Consider the following 22,646-nt stretch of genomic DNA (forward strand, 5'->3'; position numbering starts at 1 on the left):
TCCTGTGGCAGGGCCACAGATGCCTGTCTGTGAGACTGGCTTTGGCCTTCACCTGATAGAATCTGTGTTAGGGCACAGTAGATGGGGTGATCATTCTGCACTGATCATCTCACCCAAATTGGCCCTATAAATCAGGATACAAAAGTTGCAGGTGGCTGGCAGGAAGTCTTTGTGCCATCCAGCTGCTGCCACCACCCTGTGTAGGTTTCTATGGCCCAGAGCCGGGGATGATAAGTCTAATAAATCTACCTTAAAGTTGGTCTTCTATCTTAGGAGATTTGGAAACTGGCATTTTAGTACTGGGCTTCTGGAGCAGATCTCTTAAAATAAAGAGATGGCGTGGAGAGAGAAACTGCATCCTTTACTAACCATTGCTTTCCCTTTTTTCCTGCCCAGTGGGAGCTGGAGGAACAAATCTCTGCCCGAGGCTGTCCACTCCATACAGGCTTCTACTGCAAGGAGTTATTGAAAACAAACTGTCAGTGTTGACAGAATAGCTTTGGAAAGATGGAAATTGCTCCTTGGTTGCTAACCCTGCTGAAACAGCTATCCCACAAGGGACAGATGTAGCATTAGACCCGAGTGCCACGGCCTTCCCGTGTTCTGAGTGAGTTTCTGTAGACTTTGTTGTATAAACACTTCTCAACCTTCAGCACGCCTTTTGATCATTCTCAAAGATTTTAGGTAGTTGTCCTTGTTAATTTTGACTCATTTAGTATATATGTCCTTGGCAGAAAGTTTTTCACTGTATAGTCTGTCAACCCTTTGCTATCTGCTTTGGAACTTTCTATTTAATTTTATAGTGTCATTAGATTCTGAGTAGCCTCAGTGCCTTTTAGCCACTCATTATTACAAATATGGCTGATATATATTATTTAGATTACATCAGTTTCTTTTCTAACAATTGTAATAACTATACTAGTCCTCATATTAACTGGGAAAGTCCTGGTATTTAATTTGCTTTCCAGTTTGGACTGTTCAAGGTAAATCTAATCTTTGTAACAAAATATCACTCTAACACTTCCTCACATATATTACTAAATCTTACAAAATATTTTCTTTGGGGATGTTTATACTTTAATTTTTTCTAGGAAAGAAATTATCTCAGTAATATACTGTTAATTATATTTTATATTTTATATTTTATATATATAATTATATTTTAATAAGTTCTCATTACCAATTTGTCTGTTATCCTATAATATTCTGATTAACATTTCAGGAATAAGTTTTTACCACTCCATAAACTTCATAAGTATAGTATTATTTTTAAGTTAAATAAATTTATTAATTTCATATTTATTGAATTTTGTGTTTTACTACATTAACCATTCCTATTTTTGTCTTGTTTTACTGTCATATTTCAAAACTTCAAAATGATAAAATGATATGCATATATTGGAAGATTTTTATAAAAGCAAAGATTACTTCAAGAGTTCACTTACTTGGTTATACAGCCCTCAAACATTCCAGTATTGAAGAAAAAGGGGCAAATGATGGTGGTTTTGATTTTGTTTTCCTTTATGTGGCTTAATTCAAAGAAGAGAGATTCAGCAAAGCCAAAGGCTGCAAATTTACTTGCACAGTAATCTGGAACAAGGTGAAGAACCATTAATTATAGAGTTTGACAAATAAATTCTTGGAATTATCTAAAAAAACCAAACCAAATCAAAACAAAACAAAACCCTCCTTCTTTCTCTGGTTTGTCCCTGAGGACAGAGCATCAGTACTAATATTTACGTGACTAAATATCCCACTTTATCAACATACTACACAATCAATGAAAAAAAGAAATCATTCTAACTTCTGTTAACCCAAGAAGACCAATGAACAAATAAGTACATTCTTCTATTTATCAAAAGGAGAATGCATATCTTCCTCCACCACTGCCATGATAAGTAGGGAAATAGAAGGGAACCTTGGGATAATAAACAGAGCCAAATGTTTCAGGATTTGCTCTGGGACAAGAAGAGCTCATTCTGTCTTTTTTGTAAGAGATCTAATTTGTGGGTGCTGTTGACTGGGGAATAAAAAGGTACATGGTGAAATCAAGTGCTCACCTGATAGTCCATTAATACCAACCATTCCTGCTATACTTGACATACAGACCAAGTGACCATGGTTAGCTTTAATCATGGCAGGAAGAAAAGCTTTGTAAGTCTGGAATATAAAAATACACCATGTTATTATTGCATCCATTTATTACTCTGTTTAGTAAGTATATGATGAATTTACTAAACATTAACTAATATTTATTTAACAGTCATACGTGTTAAATCTTGTGGCAGTACAAAAGTAGGAAGAAAATAGCCACCACTCTGCAAGGAGCTTAGGGTTTATTATGTGTTCATTAAGAAGGGATATGATTTTTTTCTTTGGAAGAAGCTCTATTAATCAAATCAAATGAGATTTTTATGTTTATGATTGACTAAAATCTTAAGATTTAGCTTTTATACTATGCTGAATTCTTTCATGTAGTTTCCCATGATTTGTATTAAAATTTAATTCCATTTGCTTTCTAGACTTTACCACAAACAAGATTTCCTTTATCCCAGAGGATTACAGAATGAGGGGAAACTGCCTAGAGCAAAAGTGAATTTCAATGCAGGGTAAATATGCCCTGAAAGTAAAGTATATGTACTTTGCAAATGTCTACTATGACTTATATTCTTAACTGTTTTGGTGAACTCCACCCATCTACCTGCAAGCATGACATTAATTCCATTTTCTAAGCATCCATACCATGAAAAAAAATCTCATTTCTTTACCCTGCACCTCACAGGTCCTTAGGTAAATTTCTCATTCTTTCTTTTCCAATACTGGGTGTTTTTTTTTTCTTAAACTTTGTTATGGTTTTGGACTGGGTGCCCCTCCAAAGCCTCATTCAGTCAGAGGTATCTGAACCTGGAACGTGTAAAGCTGGGATTAAGGGTGTGTGATCACTAAACCACTACACGTGAGTGCGTGATTTAGAACTCCTCCTCCTAATCCCGGTAGTCTGGATGGGATGAAAAAGGCAGAAAGACACAGTGAGAGCTCCTTGCTGCCTTTGTTGTCTTTGGTACCTGTGCACGCCACGTTGTTTCTCCTCTGCAAGGCCTGTTTGCCGTCCCTGCCTTGGAGCCAGCTGACGATGGACTGAAAACTCTGCGAACTGTGAGCCAAATAAACCTCTTCCCCTTCAACTTTGTATGTCAGGTGTTCTGTCTCAGCAATGAGGGGAAAGTAACCAACACAACTTTGTTCAGAAATAATTATAAAAATCTTGGAAACAAGGCAGATATGATTTCATGCTAAAGCATTTTCTAATAAAGTTCCTTGAGGGTCATCTCACTATGTGGGGCAATGTAACTTTGGTAGTGATTAGGACCTAGAGATTTCACAATCTTATAAAATTTGAAGTTAGCATGCAGAAAATTAGTAAGTGTGTTCTTTTTCTTTCTTTTTGGTACAGGACCGGGGATCAGACTTAGGACCTTGTGCTTGCAAGGCACGTGGTGGCACCACTGAGCTAAATCCCTGGTCCATTAAGTATGTTCTTTTGGTCTAATAGAAAAGATAATACCAGAGTTAAGAGTTTAGCTTCTTTTTTTTCTTTTTCTTTTGGTACCGGGGATCGAACTCAGGTCCTTGTGTTTGCACAGCAGGCAGCGAAACCGCTGAGCTAAATCCCCGGCCCAAGAGTTTAGCTTCTTTAGTTCAACATTCCTTTCCCCAAGAATATATAAATCATTTGCATATCACATTGCCTATCACATGAATATATAAATCATCATTTTGGTAGCTATATCATTCTGTTGGTTCTTCCATAAATGATTTTAATAAAATTTTGACAATTCTCCTCATCTATTTCTATGAGATTTATGATTTTAACAATGTCAGAATTTCATATTTAGGGTTTTAGAAAGTCTGCCCAGATGTGCTCATCTACAGAGAACAGCTCTGGGAGCAAAGAGTAGCATATTTGCTTTCAAAGCCTCTAACCTTATTCTCTAACTGCTGAACTGATGAGTGAGTATCTGCTTACCTGGGGACAATTGACCTCTTTTGACATTTCATGTTCAAGTACAGTAGCAATTTATGGATTTGTTTCTTGTGGTCATAACATGTGCATCTTTCAAAATTAAAAACTGAAAACTTTTGTTGCATCAGTTGTGACCATAGCTAGTTTGGGATGACAAGAGCTGGTAGTTATCTTTCGAACAAGTCTGAAGCATCTGGGCCCTAAGTTCCAGAGGGCATCTCCCAGGGACCCTGTGGTACACCTAGTGAGATATAGGCAAATATATTTTTGGCAAGTGTATTTGTAGAGTATCTGCTTTTGAGTTGGGACTGAATTTGATACTAGTTTCCTGCATTTTCAATTGAGGAACATTTTCCCTCACAGAAAGAAAGTGACTAGGTACTATTAGGGGTTCCCTTTTATCCATCGGGGTTACATTTAAAGATCTCTATGGATGCCTGAAACCGTAAATAGTCCTGAACCCTGTATACATGCTATATTTTCCCAAACATGCACACCTGTGATAAGTTAAGAATAGTAGATTAACAACAATAATTAATAATAAAACAGACAAGCTGTAACAATATACTGTAATAAAAGTTATGTGAACGTAGCTTCTATCTTCTCTCAAACTATCTCTTGTACTATAAATCCTAGCAAATCTCAGCGTACCATTTTTTTTCTTTCTTTGCCAAGTCAAGAACTTTCACCTTTGTACCTACAAGAAGCACATTACAGCTTCTCTTTGGCAAAGCTGAATTGCCAGCACCATTACTCTTGCACATTGAGGACATTATTACTTACAATGAGTTAATTGCATACAAGCACAGTGATACCACAACAGTCATCTGGTAACTCAGCTACTAAGTGACTGGGGAGTGGGAGATACATACATTGTGGATGTTCTGGACGAAGGGATGATTCATGTCACGGGTGGGACAGAGTGCTTTAGTGTGAGATTTCAACCTGCTACTCAAAGTATGGTTTCAAAGTATGGATGACCACAGGTAACTGAAACTGAAGAAAGCAAAACTGGATAACAGGACTACTGTACAAAAGTGTGTTTGTGTTCGCAGCCCTGTGTATCAGGGCAGAGCTTTTTAAAGAACACTTTGAAGATGGATTGGTAATAGAAATCATCATTTATCTTTACTACGTAGATGTTTGTTGTCAAGAATGTATTTTAACTTTTTAAAAGTATTTTTAGTACTTGGGAAATTAACAGAGAATTACATGTGGATCCAGGTTACACATTACCCATAACCAAAGTAAATGTGTGAACAAATCAGTCTTGTTTGATAAATAGTACTGATTCCTTAATTTTATCATATGTGGGATGTAATGTATAAAAGCATCAGAATTGTTTGATTTTATTTTATTGTATTTATATGAGACTTTTTTCTTGGAAAAATTTAATGAATGAACTTCTTATGTTTAAAAATATTTCCAGGCTGGATTTGTATGTTTAGATATTTTGCTTAAACTTTGACACTGGAATGAGTTACAAAAACATACCATTTTGAATTTTCATTTACTCAAAGAATTATACTCTTAAAGAAATATCTGAGCTCTTTGAGCTACTTGTTATCAGTAGTTCCTGGTTTTCAGGCTTGATAGTACTTTGGTGTGATTATAAATCATCAAACAGGTAGAGGGAAGGATCAGCCCCTACATGCTGTCTTAGTTACTTGTTCTTGTTGCTGAGACAAAGTACCAGACTTCCAAAGCTAGAGGAGGAAAGGTTTATTTAGCTCACATTTTCTAGAGGTTTTGTCTATAATTGGCTGGCTCTGAGGCAGGGTGGTATGGCAGACAGGCATTGCAGAGGAGAAATAGTTCCTGGTGGGCAGAAGGTAGCAAAATGAGCAAGCAATAATAGTACCCTCTTTCTAACCCTTTTACAGTCTATCTAGGCTACCAGCCTTCGGCCCTCAGAGCATGTAGCACTCACACATGGAACTAAACCAAACCAATCAGTGAACTGATTCAGTAATCACACATCTTTAATCCCATCATCATACACTCTAGATCTAGCCACTTCTGAAAAAGCCCACATGAGGATTCTGGGGGGACATCTGGACACAAGGCCTAGTAACTGCTGTGGAGACATTTTACAGTCTATATGCTATACCCATGTACTCAACTGTAGTGTTTTCTCTAATGGTTTTGTATACTTTCAGCTTGTGAACATTATATGTGCTTATTTTAACAAAATTTATATTTTGGGAAAAAACTATGTGTCTTTCTTTTCAGATTTTTACTCTGATAAAGAAAACATCAAAAAATGGTACTAGGAAAGTTAGACTAGGCCAGAAATCGCATCATATAATTTTGCAATTATTTTTTTGTTTGTTGTTTCCATTTTTTAAAAACTAGATCTAAATAACTGGAAGAATTTTCTTCCATTGTTTTTTCCTTCTCTAGCAGATATTACCAACAGTGAATTAATTGTTATTATAAAACACCCAAATTAATCAATCTATAATTTTCCTTTATAAATTTTTTACTGTGTTCTTAGATGAATGTGTATGATGAGAAATTCAGCACTAATAATCTTGGATTTTCTTATCATGATAAAATAAAATGAAGGACCTCAACCACCAGAAAACTTTATATCCACAGTCAGAACCTACTTATCTTCATTTGAATGTTTTCTAGAATATGGAAAAAGTAATAAGATATATCTTCCGTGGTGCATATATAACAAGAATTTCTATAATTGTATATACGCCTGTGATGTGTTTCCCCTCAAGATTCTCAACTGTGTGTTAACAAGTGGATATTAAATCTGTTATCATTTAAAGTTTTTGATTGATAATATAATAAGGATTATTTCAGAAACAGAAAACATGTAAAGTGATATTAACATCTGAGCAAACAAGTATTTTGTATCTACTTAAATAAGTGGTTATTATTACTATTAAATATTAAATTGTACAAATTTATGAGAAATTCCTGAGTCACCTATACCATTTTTAAAGAGGTTAAAATTAATAGAGAATAGGAATTGAGTTATCAAGCACAATTTTAACATATTTCTTATAAAACTTAAGCCAATTAGTCCAATATTTTGTATAGAACAACTTTTTAAACAATGATATGGTTAATTATATTGTAAAGTTATTACTAAAAGTGAAAATGATGTCATTCCAAGCTGCCTGCACCTTTGTGTATGTTTAAGCTCATGCACATATATGCATATTAAAATTAATGAGCAAAAGAAACTTAGTTATAATAAGGGCAAGGGACCTTGTAGTTTAAAATTGGTTTTGAAATATTCAGTGTGCTGTAAATAAGATGTTAAAAGGTCATTCTTTACCTGTGTAAAGATAAGAGTCTCTGTTTTCTGTGCAAACTACACAGGTAAATAATAATATAATTATTGTAATTAATATAATTATTAAAAGACTTCAGATCTTTCATATGTGCCAAGTTTTAGCTATCTGATTTAACAATTCAATAGCATACTAAAGTAGTTAGGGCTCAAGTACTCAGAATTATGCCATAGAGTCTGTTTAGTCCACATGCAGATGGCTTTATAAAAGCAGACTCTGACCAGGATTAAACAGAATAGGATTGCTTATACAGTTGCTTTGGTATTGGAGGGAAATCAATTCCAGGATCCCTTGCACAAAGTACATCCAAGGATGCTCAAGTTCCTTGTATAAAATAGTATACTATTTCCATATAACTGATACAGTCTTCTCATTTACTTTGCATCCTTATTTATAAGCCCAAGTATAATGGAGTTATTATAGTATTGTTTGGGAATAGTGAGAAGGAAAATATATACATGGTCATTTTCTTTTTGAATATTTTCAATATGCAATTGGTTGGATCTGTGGGAATGGAAGGCACATTGTATAGGGCTGGACTATAAAATCAATGAGAGACATTTAATGTGGTTAGGGTTCTATTTTCTAATTGATATGTGAGGAAGTCTTTTTCTTCTGGATCTACATATTCAGGAAATTATACTTATTCAAGCAGGATTGAAATTATTTTTCAATGTTCTTTAATCAGCCAATACTCCCAGAATTCAGGGAAACATTTTTATGGGAAATCTGAGTTTAGATTATAAACTGAGTGAATCCTAAAAGGAATGTAAAAATGATGATAATTACAGTAGTTGAAATTCAAGTGAATTTTATCACAGTGGACTAAGCTTAGCAAAATATATGGATTGAAATTTGGCTTAGTCTTACTACCATATACATATAAACAATCAAATCATTTTATAGATCCAATGAAAGATGTTCATTGCCCTTGTCCACAGACATGCTGAGGGCAGTTGACCGAGTCTATTATGATGATTGTTAGTTAGATTCTATATCTTTTATGGTGATGCACCTGTTTGCATATGTTCAGTAAGAATCAGGCCTTCTTTATGTCAGGATATAATTGAAAACCTTGATAAGCTGACCAGAGCATAGGCCTGCCATTTCATCACGTATAACAAGCCCACTCCTGAAGAACAATGGTTGTAGTTCATATGTGGCACCAATGGTTATCAAGCTGCCTCCCCAAGACATTGGAGTGATACCTGTTCTGTGGTCTACATGGTCTCTCCCAGATCACAGGTAGAAAGAGAGGTCATTTCCTGGCAGGCCAGAAACCCTGGCAGGTATGAGGGACATTAAAGAAATAAGTAAAACTCTCAAGTATCTGGCAAGGACATATTCCTTGAGTTTGTTTTCCTAGATTTGGAAAAGTTGAGCTAATCAGAGCATTAGAAAAAATTTTTACAATCTCAAATTCTAGAAGTGAGTGAAGATTCCTTTCATCATCTTCACATTGGAAGGTGATGCTTTGATTTTAGTGGTTGCTCAGAATCATCTTTCTAAATTTGCTGACATACACCAAGACAGGTTATATTTGTTAATATTGTGTTAATTATTCAAGGCAAGCAACAGAACATACATATAACATAAAATACAAGATAAATGACTATGTGAAGCTTGCAGACTACGAAGGTGCTCCTCAGTGAGTCAGGAGAAAGAGTATGCTTGACAGAGAGAGGAGGGCTTGTGGCAAGAGCAGACTCTCAGATGAGAAAGCTTGACATGTTCTACATTTAATCAGGATCTTTGGAATATAGAAAATGAGCAGAAAATTAAAAATAAGGGATAGGGGACAGATAAGGGCAGATATTGCCACATCATACCAGGGCCTAAAAGTCACAACAGGCAACTGTGTGTTATTCTAAATGCCTTTGGAAACCTTGGAATATTTTTGAACTGGAGAGTGAAATGATTTGATTGTGTTGAAAAGATCACCTCACTCTCACATATACTCCATGAAAATCTGTGAGAGATGAACACTCCTTGAACCAGAGGCTGGTAGCAGGGATGGATAGAGGTATACTTAAACATGTTTTGCAGGGAGAGCTGATTGTTGGTATTGATGGAAAGGCAGAAATCAAGGACTATTTTTGCATTTGTGAATTATTGTTGGGTGAATCCTAGCTCTGTTTACCAACATGGTGCTTTCCCTTTCCAAAAGGAAAAGTTTTGGAGTGTGGTAGAACAAGAAAAGAAATCATCGGTTTTCACAAAATTTTATAGAACACTTGTTATATGCCAAAAAACTTTGGGAGGTGCTCAGTTTGTAGTGGTTAAAACAGATTTGTTTGGCTGCAGTGGGCTTTCTCATTTTCTTTCCAGTGGCCGTGAAAGAAGACAAAGGAAGTAGCTCTGAGGACCGAGAAGAGTATATGAAAGTGTTGAGCAGAAAAAGAGAGGAGCCTGTGAACACCACAAGCAAACCCATTCCAAGGTCCTATCCTCAGAGAAGCAGAGGACCAAGGCCCTGTCTTCCCCATCAGTCCCCAGATGTCCCGCAGGCCTGGCTTCTGCCACCAGCCTCTCCTGCATGTCTTTCCACCACAGCATCGAGTGGAAGACCTCCCAATGGGCATGCCTCTGGAAATCCCAGCCTCTTCCTAGCCTCTCCTCTCTGGAATTGCAGTGTCCATGGCCATAGTCTCTAAGCATCTGTGGGTATTTAAATATTTAGTCAAGTGAATAAAATGACATAAAGTTAGAAGTTTGGTCCTTTAGTTCTACCAGTCACATTTCAAGTGCTCAATAGCCACAGACAACTAGTGGTTACTATGTTGGGAAACGGATGAAGCACATTTCTGTCCTGAAGGAATTTGACTACTGGTAAACAGTGTGACCAGGGATCATAGAAGACATTCCAGAGTTATAAATTCACTATTTCTTTGAAATATAACTTCTATTTAATTTATCATCCATAATTATTTCTCTTTCCAATTCAATAACTCAAAAGGGATTGACGATATGTTTCAACAGATTGATTCTCTGAGGTCAAACAACTGGAAAACATTTCTCAGCGGTGCGACATTTCTTGATGTGTGTTAATCCAAGAGGTGTGGAGACACGTGGCTGACTTTGGAAGCTGATTTGTCCGGATTTATGAAGAAGCGGTTCAGCTTGTATGCTGGGCTCTGATGAAGGGAGGTCCCTGTCAGGTACATGCAAGGCACTGACGGATTCCAGACTGTCTGCTAGCTGTGTTTCTGCTTTTTGGGTCCGGTTTTAAGTCTGCAAGCTTTTTCTCCTCTGACTTTAGTTTCTTATTTTGAGACTGCAGACTTAATTCTTTTTTCTCCCAAATCCTAACTTTGATTTGACAAATAAGGAGACCTCCTGGTTTAGATGTTTCCAGTTTCTGGAAAATAGGCCCTGATCCCAGTGGCTGGGTGAACAGTCAGTGCTATTCTCCCTGTAGCATGGCCACCTGCCACCTGCCCTTCAGTTAGGACAAGAACCTGCCGTCTGCTGTCTGGATTTCCTCCTTGCTGTGCCCATGTGCCCACGACTGAGTGGCTATGTGTTTCTATCAGAAACGACTGGGAAAAAGACTATCTACAACAGTTTATAGATGGAAAACCCTCAAATGATATATTTACAGACAAATGTGAAAAGTCATTAATAGAAATGCATGGAAGTTTCATACTCAGCAGTCAAAAAAAAGAAAAAAATTTACCCAGAAATGAGAGATGGCATTGACATAAAATGATCTTTCCACCATGTGGTCTGGAGTGTCAAGGAAGGGCTTCCCTGTCACAATGCCAGCGTTGTTAATGAGGATAGTCACATCACCAACTTCCTCTTTAACCTGTCCAGAAGTGAGGCAAACATAAATCAATCCAGGTGTTGTGTTTTGGTATTTATTTTCACAAGTCACTTTTTTTTCTTCATTTTATGATGTTATCATCAATGATATACCACTTATATAATGGTAGTCCCAAGATTATATTGTCTAGTGTCATCATAGGCATCTTAGTTTACGTAGCTATGCTTTGTGAGGGCATCTCCTAGCAATGCATTTCTCAGAATGTTTCCTGTCATTTAGCAATGCTAATTCTAGTTTCTTTAAAACTAAATATTTTATCTTACATAAAGTAACATAGCAAATTTAAAGTAACTTTATGATCAATTAAAATTTTTTAAAAAGCACATTTTTAGGCAATTTTGTTTAAAAAAATTCTTGATTCTTATGTGGAGGCTATCTGCTGTGTATCTCAACATATTTTCTTTATTGCCCAGTTTTACTGTGTTCATTCCTTTCTTGGTGGGTCAGTTAATGTCAGTGCAGAAAGAGCAACACTGTCTCCTTGTGCAACTCTGGGAATCTTCCTTCAAATGGCAGTTAGGGTTTTTTTTTCTTAGGACAGTAGATGTCTGCTGGTTATTTCTGTAGGTGTCATTTCCAGGTGCTAGGGACACATGCCATCCTTCTAAGGATGGCACACAGACATCTCACACACAGATGTGTTCGATCCAGTGCTCATAGACTTCTGTGACCCTGTTTAAAAGTCTGTCTCAAGTGCAGTTAACTATCTGAGACTAATATTTTCCCCAGGCTCCACAGCTTGCACTGCTGCTCATCGCTTTTATAAAGCCTCATCCTTTTCCTCCTAAATAGGGTACCTTTCCAGCTTGCGTAATCCACAAATCACCACGAGCTCTCCTTGGAGAAAAGTGTGCTTCAGGAAAAACCAGAGGAGCTATTTTTCTCTCTTACCATTTTATTTCAAACTATTTGCTAAAGTTGACCAAGGGGCAAAACATGAAGCATGTTTCAACATTGATTTTCTCTGTGTGTGTATGTGTGTGTGTGTGTGTGTGTGTGTGTGTGTGTGTGTGTTTTGGCAGCTATGATAATCTGTTTCTTTGTTTTCAAACAAAAAGCATTGCCTGCCCGGACTTGACTTTCTAATTCTTGGTCCATGCTATGTATTGATGCTGCCAAATAACACAAATTGGAGAAATTAGGTAACTATTGCTGCTGATGAAATTGAAATTGAGCGAGGTAAGTTGTTAAAGGAAGGATGAATATTTGCTGCCCTGATGTTGGGCTGAAGGATTAGTCTCTTCTGTTTTGGAGAGCGTTAAGACCCGGGAAAACATCTACAAGAGGCTAACGTTTTTCAGTATGAAGAAGTGAACCCAGACCCTGCTGGTTGATAGGCAAGGATCCAAGCTCCATCCCCCATTTATTTCATTGGGAAACTGAGTCTTGCTGTATTTCCCAGGCTGGCCTCGAACTTGTGATCTTCCTGCCTCAATCTCCAAGATGGCTGGGCATATGAGCATGTGCTACCGCACCCTGCAAGGCTTTCTTCTTGAGAAGGGTTACTGGGGATTGAACCAAGGGCCTTCACACTGAGCTGTGACCCCAGCCTCCCCTGTCCTCTTGTTTATTTTCACACAGGTTATCACTAAGTCACGAAGTTGCCTTGGCTGGGCTCCAGTTTCTGATCCTCCTACACCAGCCTTCCAGAGGGCTGGGATTACAGGCCAGTGCCACAGTGCCCTGCAAGAACTTTAAAAGAAGGACATTTTGTTGGCTTGGTGATAGACTAGGTAAGCACAAGCTCTCAGTCCTGGACTAATGAACAGGGTAATTGGGCTGAGAAGGAGAAAAGGATATGGGATCTTTGGCATAAAATGTGCCCAAATATTCAAGAAAAACCCAGCAGTCACTGTTACCCAATTCAAAAAGCTCCGAGTCTAGGGCACATCAGAGGCAGGGAGAATTTTATCTAGGTCATGGGGTTTCATTTACATGGTGCTCTGAAAGGCAATTTAAGAAGACATTATTTTCCCAGTTCATGGATGAGGAAAGAGACTCTGAGAAATTATGATCTTGCCAAAAGACTTTTATGAGGAATGGCAATGATTCATACCCAATTTGGTTTCACACATGAAAGCCCTTTTCACCCAAATTTACCACTATTCTTTGACAGAATTATTTGTAGCAAACAAATCTAATAAATACCAATGATTGATTAGACCTGGAGATTTGGAAATAAATTATGAGGCTGGTTATTTTTTAACAGAAACAATTATTTATTTGTATATTGACTTTCTGCACTGGAGATGAGAATTCTATTTCAATTTAATTTTGGAGAGTTAGTTTCTGTGTCCCATCAGAATCCTGTCATTATTCTTCAAATCTCCCACAGGAGTCAAGGGTTTCAGTAATGTCTGTAGTTTGTTGGAATTTTTACAACTAAAGGTTACTGTTATTATTTGGTTTTCTTGGGAGTTTATGAGTAATTGAAATTAAATAAGAGTAGTTGACTTAGAAAACTTCTATTTGTAGAATTTTGGACAAGAAGAAAAGTTTCAGATACAATCCAATGATGAAAAATGATTTTTTTGTGATAGTGAGATTAAACCCAGGGCCTTTGCACTACGGTGCATCCTCAGCTCTTTTTATTTTTATTTTAAATAAGGTTCAGCTAAGTCACTAAATTGTCTAAGATGAGCTCAAATTGTGATCCTCCTGTCTCAGCCTCCCATAATATTGGGACTACGGGTGTGCACCACCATGCCCAGCTCAAAGGTGATTTTTGAGCAAGGTTTTTAAGCCCAGTTTTCTATTAGAGACAAAGAAAATTTTAACTAAGATAGAAAAATTTCAACGGAGGCAGAAAGCTAAGAACGTGTATGAGCGGGTCTTTGCATTGCCTGCACATCGTCGATGCCTCTGTGGAGTGGCAACATGGGCTGTAATAGTGGGAGGATGGGGTGCACTTCAGCTCTGTCACTCATCTGTTCTGTAACCTGGCTCAGTTCCTTAAACTCTCACTGCTTGGGTTTTGTCATTAATAAAATAGAGAAAATGATAGCATCTACTTCATTGTGAAGATGATACATGATAATAGTGTAGGAGAAAAGATTTTTCCAGGGCTTCTGTCTTGGGAAGTATGTAGTTCTGAGACCAAAACCCCTGCTAGACAGACTGTACCCTAAACTCCTCACCCCAGAGATACTCATCTGGGAACGTTTCCTACCACATTTCTTTCTCTGGTACAAGATGAAGACTAATTTTGATTCTATTTACTCTGTACTAAAATATCCCCAGGGAGCTGTACATCTTCTCATTAGCTGACAATGAGTCATAAAAAACAAATCCTATGGGGCTCCAAAGCAGAGAAGAAAGTAATAGAACGGGAATGAGAAGAGTGAGGACAGTGGATCAGAAGGTGAGTGTCACAGAGTGGCAACTCAGTCATTCAGTTTTGAATGGTTCCCTAAGTGAATCCCATATATGGAGTTTAGATTGCAAAAGGGAAGGAAAATCCTGTGGGAATTATGTTACCAAATTGTCTAAACTTTCCGGCTCCAGGTTGTGTGAGAAAAAATCTTGGCTCTGCCAATCAGTAATTTTGATTCTGGCCATGGTCACATACACTTTGTTTCTCAATTTCCTCACTTTTAAAATGGGGATGATAATAATGGTAAACACCCATGAGGGCGGTGGTGCTGATTAAATGAGTGGGTTTGTGCCTAAATTGCTTATAATAGTAACTATTTGTAGTATAGTTAATATATCTTTTGTTTTTACTTGTTTGTGTGTTTTTTGGTGCTGTCTTGATCCAATTTTGTGGCCCTGGCTAGAGGGTGGTCAGTTTTCTTTTTGAATAAGTGATTAAGTTTACATATCCAACCACTTCCCTTTATTGTGTTCTCACACTCCGGGCTACTTTTTCCTTCCCCAACCACCCTAGAGTCAGGTGCCAGAAATCCCGGGGCAGCCCCTATACCCTAGAGTTTCCTGAAGTTACTTCAGTTGACCAACCCTAAGACAATTTGCCCTGAATAGACCCTTTTTTCCTGTGGAAAGTAGAATAAAGGTATTTACGTACTATTCCCTTGCCCTCCTGTTCTGCAGATGCTTTCCTTGGTGACCCTGCACCATGTGCTGTGCCTTCTCTAGGGGACTGTGAATAAAACAAAGCTGTACAACATGTTCATTTTCCTCACTTTTGATCTGCATCTGGCCTCATCACACCTTACCCCATGGTTAAAAAACTCCTCAGAGGGTTGCCTACTGTTAGAGTACATGGTAGCCAAGCAATGAATCTTTGTCATTTAGTATGGAGTTAGAACAAATGTCAATATTTTAATTCTAAGAAGAAATTTGGTCTGAAAGTATGCTAAATATTTATATCCTACGTTCCTTACCCTATAGTCTCAGAACATGACGATAATTGAATTATCACATGATTGAATGGAATTTAGCTGATATTAGAATTGTGAACCATAAAAAGCTAAGTTAAAGTTGTACATGATTTTGAAAGTCATCTGGTTCAAACCATTCATTTTACTGATAAAGAAGCAGGGATGGAGAGAGTGAAAGTAACTTGGTAAACATTCCATAGCCAGTGAGCCACAGAACCAGGATTATGCCCAGTTTCTACCAACTCCTGCTGAATAATGAGTCATCATGCAAAGAAGATCTCTGAAGGTTGATCAAGTTTCCACTTGCTCTGTTATTTTTGAAGGTCACAGAGACTCATGGAGATCTAGGGGAAATCTTATGTTAATGTCTCTCCTCTTGTCTTTGTAAAAGTGCATAATAGATGGGATATCCTTGGACACTAAAGTGAAGAACACCCATCAGCTTACCTGATCAGCAACTCTGTAGATCTCTTTCCTGCTGCTACAGTCACACTGATAGGCAAAGACTTTCACACCCTTTTCTTTGGCCAGTCTATACGTCTCCATATTGGCTTCTTGATTAATGTCCCAGAGAACTACAATGGCCCCAAGCCTGGCAAAGTGCATGGCCAACAGCCTCCCAAGTCCACTTCCAGCTCCTGTTATAAGTACAATCTCTCCAGCAACATCCTTTTTACTCTTGGGAATTATGTTAACAACTAAGGATTCTAAAGCATAGTACAGAAATTTTCCCAAAAACATGGTAGTGTCCGCTATCATATTCGTGCTGGTTGACTGAAGAAAGCAATGTCCTGAGAAGGAGAAGAGAGCGCTTGTGAGCTCATTACTTGACAACTTCGGTGTACGTGAATAATACAGTACAAGGGAAGGTACCTTTGAGACCTTAATTCTTTTTGTTAGATATTTGAGCAACAGTTATCAAAATTGATGGGTTTTAAAATTAAATAAACAAAGATTATGTGACTATTTTATGTTAAGAAGAACCTTTCCAGTTTGCAGGGCATTTTCTGAACACGTAATCTAATTTACTGATATGTGAGTCACAGGTTACAAGGACAAGGAGTATTTGTGACTTGACTCACTCAGCCCTATGTGACAAGTAAACAAGACTTTGGACTCTCAGTCCAGTAATTTTTCTATTATATGAACATACTGATGGTCTTATATCTAACAGAAACTTACTTTTCATTATGCATTTGTTCAATAATATACAATAATATGAAAATACAAAGAATATTATAATACAAATAAAGCTTTTATACATTTTACCTGCTCCCCATGATATCTCTCTGACAGAGACAAGCCATGTATAATTATTTCTATTTTATAGTGAGGATATTGAAACAACAAATATTGAGTAACTCTATCAAGGTCACATAGCAAGTTAATAAAATAGGCAATATTGGGACCAAGGGAAGAGGTCTCTGAATTGTAGTCCAGGTCATAACCATTAGCATAGGGTTTTCTCAGAGCTTATGTGTCCCTTTTCAGAGAACCTTTTTTAAAATAGAGGATTTTAAAATAGAGCATATTTGATGACACTTCATTGATTTTTGTTAATCATATTGTTATACTTCAAACATTTTTACCCAATCATTTTAGGTAGAAACTCAACATGAACATACACAAAACATATTAAAATAGACCAAATCCATTTAAGGAAATAATTACCTCCACTACCCTAATAATAATAACAATAAGAAGAAGAATAGATGGTAGCGATGCTATTATTCTAATGCTGTGGAACTCTTTCCATATACCAGGCAAATTCTAAGTGCTCAGAGTGCATCAAATCATTTAATGCCTGTGATAGCTGCCCTGCTTAGGGTTGTGAGGAGAGAGTCATTAGGGCCAAGTCAGCCTATGGTCATACAATTAATAATAATGGGTTGAACCTAAACCCACACCATGACTTCGTGCTTAGGTTGTGAAATACTAAGAAATATAGCAATCCCCAACCCCAATAAAGGGCAAAACTTTAGTCTGGTAAAAAGAATTGTCTTTGCATGACTTCTTCATTTTAAATCAGTCAGGAATTAACTTTGAGATGTCCCTAGGGCCCAGAGAAGGATGTCAAAAGATACAGGTGGCTGTCATCTTGCTGTTGTCCCTGTCTTGCTAGAAATTTCTACTGAGAAAAGACAGACAGCATTGTTTCTAGAACATCACTGGAAATATTTACGTAGGTTTCAGAAGAGAAAAAAACAAACAAGTTAGTATCAGAATATTAGGTGTTGAGCTTTAAAAATGCTAATTTAAAGTACTTCCCCTTAAGGAAGACAACAGAGTCTAGTTCTAGAGCTTGGTAAGTAAACTCAGGGCTGCAATGTGGTAAATACCTCAGAAACAATCTCAACAAAGGGCTTGGTCCCTAGGCTGTGTGACAAGGAGTCTGGTTCTTGCTAAGGGAGTGAAGAAAAAAAGACAGAGGATTGCACTTGAGTTTTATCTAGAAGTCTATCTTCAAGATGTACCAGAGAGAAAAGACATTATAACTATCCCCCATCAACCTATTTGTATTTATGGAAAATATTAACTATATTCTGAAAGGTATTACCCTTGGAAAAAATTGTAGACTTTCACTTACCTTAATGTTCACTAAGAGTTAATGCAGATTTCAAATTTCCAAACAGGAATGAGATGAAGATACAGAAAATACACTCAAGCTTATATATATGTAGACTTTACTGTATCAAGAACAATCCTCAAGCATTAGATATTTCAATGGCTAAAAGGAATAAAGGGGAATGGGAAGTAAAAAGGACTAAGATGCAATATGTGTATGCACCAACTCCCCACAATGAATATATTCATTATATATTCTAAACATGTACTAAGAAAAGAAAACTATTTCTAGAAAATAAAAATAAATGGAAGTATGATAGAGAAGGCAATCTGGGCCAAAGAATTATTATATAGAAAACAAATAAGGATTAGGTTTTTCCTCTTACTTTTTCTGTAAAAGAAAGTTTGTTTTCAGTGTAGATGATGGGGTTTATCTTGGTAGAAATTCAAGAATCATGCCATGAAAATTAATAAATTCCAGCAACATATTGATATGCTTGGCACTACTTAGACGACAAGAGTTATGACATTTGTAGCTTAAATGACCACTGAATTAGAGAACATATTTTCAGATTCACCAAAAGCATTCAATTTTGGAACAAAGTTGAAAAGTACACATGAGTCTGTATGTAGGAAGTGCTAGTCAGTACAGATTATTGCTTCCAAATGGCCAGTTGGGCAGTCATAGGAACAAAGCAGTCAGAAAAAAATGAAGGATTATGATGAACAAATGTATATCAAGTTCTAAATAGCATTGTTTGCTTTTCATGCCTTATTTTATTCATTCCTCAAAAATAGCCCTGTGTGGGTAAGAATGAGTCTAATCTGGGAACATAACTTGCCAAGAGTGGTACCAGTTGTAAACAGAAATGAAATAAACAGAAATGTAAACAGAGATGGAACCAGACTCAATGGTCCTGGAACTCCTTCTTTGACCATGTAATTTCCCTAAGTAACTTTTGGTAAATTGGCCTTTGAATCACAAAGAACTTCTTTCATTATTTCAGACTTGAGTGCTTCAGGTTAAAGGATTGGCTGTGAGAATAGTTAAGGTATCAGTATCATCATCACATAAATCTTAAAGCTAGAATAAGCATAATTCAATTTTGGAAGCTTTAACCAGTGGCCTGGCTACATACTAGTTGAGCACCTTGGGCATGTTTTGCCTTTCTGAGCCTTTGCTTATGTATCTGTAAAGTGATCATAACATCCACTTCCCAGGAATGCTACAGCAAGTGAAACACCCAATGTAACAAAGGACTTGATGAATTGTGAAATGCCATGCAAATATTAGTCTTCATTTTATTTACACAAAAGTCTCTTTAATGATGACCCTGAGTCTGCAGCCAGCCAGCCACTTATAAAGATTCTCCATGCAAAGGCATGGAAAGATTTTCTCTATAGTTTAGAGTTATGCCTCAGATATTGCTGAGGAGGGTTTGGAAGAGGGGTTTGGGAGGAAGTTAATCAGGTTACATTTTCCATGTTAGCTCTAGGTAAGCATAAGAACTGTCGAGAGGCCACATACAGTTGTGAGTATGAGTGTATACTGGCACACATAACCAAATGCAGACCAAATACAAGGTGAAGTCTAGCCCATAGGTGCATTCCACCTCACACAGCTTCCTTCACTCTTCTTGGAGTTCTCCCCCATTCTTTCAAAATATATTCCCCTCAACTTTCCAAAACCATTAAAAAGTGAGGGAAAAATCATTAGAAAAGAAGAATAAAGAAACACTGAAAATGACAATAGAATTAATTCATATAACTATTTAGAAATTGTACCAAGCTGTGCTCAGAGAACCTGGTTCTCAACAACAGATACCTGGTATATTCTTCTAAGAGCTCAAAAGACCTAATCTTACCTGCACAAATCCAGTACTCAGGTGGCACGGGTGTCCTTATGGAGAAAGAAGCAAACAGAGCTCTCATTAGCAACTAGAAGCTTGGCTCTTAAGTGATTCTGGTTTTACTTGTCCTCCTATGCCTCTGGGTGACAGATAAAGGTGTGATAATCATGAGAATTTGGCCGTGCTCCACCTGTGTTGGTAGGAGGCAGTGTATAGTAGACATGCTGTATTTTCAACTTCCAGAGTGGCCTGGATTAGAGCTGTATTCACCATTATATTATCATACAGAGCAGTCTCACTGCTCTAAAAATCTCTGTGCTCTGCCTGTTCATAACCTCTCTAACCCAATCCCTGATGAACATTGATCTCTACTCTTTTCACAGTGCTGCCTTTACCAGAATGTCATATACTTGGAGTCACATTGTATGTAGCCTTTTCTGATTGGCTTCTTATTATTATACATTTCAGATTTCTCAAACTCATCGTGGTTTGATAGCTAATTTCTTCTTACTGCTAAATAACATTCCAAATAACATTCCATCATCTATTTATTTATCTGTTCACATACTTAAGGGTATCTTGTTCCCTCTAAGTTTTGAGAGTTGTGAAAAAGGCTGCCATAAACATTGTGTGCAAAGAATGGCCTGAGATCCAATGAGAGGTGTAACTTACATTTGGTTGCCATAAGTAGTCATGAACCACTTAATGATGTCAACAACAGAACACATAGACAACAGTGGTAACATAAGATCATGAAGGAGCTGAAAAAATCCCATAAACTTTCTTCACAATTTCACATGACAAAGCATTATTGACATGCATGTGGTAAAGTTGGTGTAAACAAACTTTTTTTCCCAGTTGTGTAAAAGTATAGCACATGCAATGATATACAGCAGATAATACTGGATTTTGATAATAAACAACTATGTTATTGGTTTATGTGTCTAATACATTCTATTTTTACATTAGAGCATACTCTTGCTACTCATAAAAAGAAAAGTTTATTGTAAAATAATATACCTTGTTTTGCTGGCAGCAGCCTCATATATCTCATGTTTACAACTCTTGATTGCATCTAAAGGTGTGCCCAGTGAGTGGTTTCTACCATCTATGTAAATACGTTTTGAGAAGTTCTTATAGGAAGAAAATCTTCTAATTATAACTTCTTAGACTATGTCTTCATTGTTAAGTAATATATGACAGTATTTACTGAATCAGTGTAGATGTAAGATTGGTTCACTACTGGGCTATATATTTTTGAAATAGCCAATGATCTTTAAATTTAAATATATAATCACAACTCCAGGAAGCCCAGCAGAATGAATCCATTAGGCACAAAAGAAATTAAAACAAAGGGGGAGAATCCAACAAAAAGAAAAAGTCATGATGATAAATCAATACGTATCAGTTATAACTATCAATGTTAATGGTTTCAATTCACCAACAAATAGAAATAGACCGGCAGAATGGGTCAAGTAGCAAAATCCAACAATATATTGCATACAAGAAACACACTTAATTCAAAAAGAAACTCATACACTGAAAGTTAAAGCGTGGAAAAAAATACTCCATGTGACAGCAACCCCCCAAAAGGCAGAAGTAGCTATCCTCTTTGCAGAGCAAGTGGATTTCAAACCAACACTGATTAAGAGAGACAAAGAAGGACACTACATTCTTGTAAAGGGAACAATCCAAGAGAAAGAGATGACAATCATAAATATCTATGCACCAAACACTAGTGTTCCCAATTATATAAAACAAATACTAATGGACATGAAATCAAATAAGCATTAATACAATAGCAGTGGGGGACCTCAATGCCCTACTGTCACAAATAGGTAGATCAACTAGAGAAAAAATACACAATGAAATACTAGAACTCAATCAAACTCTTGAGCAAATGAACTTAACAGATGTTTACAGAGTGTTCCACCTCACAAAATCAGAATAAACATTCTTTTCAGCTGTATATGAGTCATTCTCCAAAATAGACCACATACTCACACATAGAACATGTTTAAGTAAGTGCAAAGGAATTGAAGTTATCCCCTGTATATTATCAGACCATAGTGCAATGAAATTGGAGATCCATAGCAAAAGAAACTCAAAGAATTTCATAAACAAGTGGAAATTGAACAACACACTTCTGAATAACCAATGGGTCACGGAGGAAATTAAAGAAGAAATCAGACAGTTCTTTCAATTAAATGACAATGACAATACAACATATTGGAATCTATGGGACAGAATGAAAGCAGTCTTATGAGGGAAATTCATAGAAGTGAATATGCATATTAGGAAAACAGAGCAAGCCCAATTAAACAACCTGATGCTGAACCTCAAGCTTCTGGAAAAAGAAGAGCAGGACAAACCCAAAGCTCATACAAGGGAGGAAATTATAAAGATCAGAGCAGAAATCAGTGTAATGGAGAGTAAGAGAATGATACAAAAAATTAATGAAGCAAAGAGTTGGTTCTTTGAAGGAATAAACAAAATTGACAAACCCTTAGCCAATCTTATCAAAAAAAGGAAAGAGGGGCCAGGGATTTAGCTCAGTGGTTTTGCCTCCTGCTGTGCAAGTGAAAGTTTTGTACCAAGTTCAATCCCTGGTACAAAAAAAAAAAAAAAAAAAAAAAAAAAAAAGGAAAGAAAAGGCCCAAATCCATGCAATTAGGAATGAAAAGCAAGAAATTACAATGGATCCAGCAGAAATCCAGAGGATCATCA

At 36.8% G+C, this 22,646-nt stretch overlaps 1 protein-coding gene and 1 long non-coding RNA gene across 4 annotated transcripts in view; one reads left to right on the forward strand and one right to left on the reverse strand.

The window, feature by feature from the left end:
• The window catches only part of LOC101702327 (short-chain dehydrogenase/reductase family 16C member 6-like), a 34,229-nt gene extending 14,187 nt beyond the window's left edge, over positions 1-20,042 (reverse strand). Inside the window, exons 1-6 of one of the 3 annotated variants that reach the window (XM_087190325.1) lie at positions 19,935-20,017; positions 18,092-18,232; positions 15,952-16,295; positions 11,015-11,146; positions 2,061-2,160; positions 1,446-1,590 (exon numbers count right to left, since the gene is read on the reverse strand). In XM_087190325.1, coding sequence (XP_087046451.1) covers positions 1,446-1,590; positions 2,061-2,160; positions 11,015-11,146; positions 15,952-16,263 — 689 coding nt within the window. In that variant the 5' untranslated portion in view covers positions 16,264-16,295; positions 18,092-18,232; positions 19,935-20,017. Of the gene's footprint in view, positions 1-1,445; positions 1,591-2,060; positions 2,161-11,014; positions 11,147-15,951; positions 16,296-18,091; positions 18,233-19,934 lie in introns of all 3 variants that reach the window. The other 2 variants (XM_004871529.3, XM_087190326.1) reach the window with 2 other exon arrangements.
• Positions 12,124-15,406, forward strand: LOC106008397 (uncharacterized). Its single transcript, XR_001182760.3, has 3 exons — positions 12,124-12,897; positions 14,405-14,525; positions 15,215-15,406. It is a non-coding gene; the product is annotated as an uncharacterized LOC106008397 (long non-coding RNA).
• Positions 20,043-22,646: the final 2,604 nt, after the last annotated feature.

This window comes from Heterocephalus glaber, unplaced genomic scaffold, assembly GCF_053883595.1.
Source record: "Heterocephalus glaber isolate CG9 unplaced genomic scaffold, H.glaber_assembly_v1.0 deba00001553, whole genome shotgun sequence".
NCBI classification, from domain to species: Eukaryota; Metazoa; Chordata; class Mammalia; order Rodentia; family Bathyergidae; genus Heterocephalus; species Heterocephalus glaber.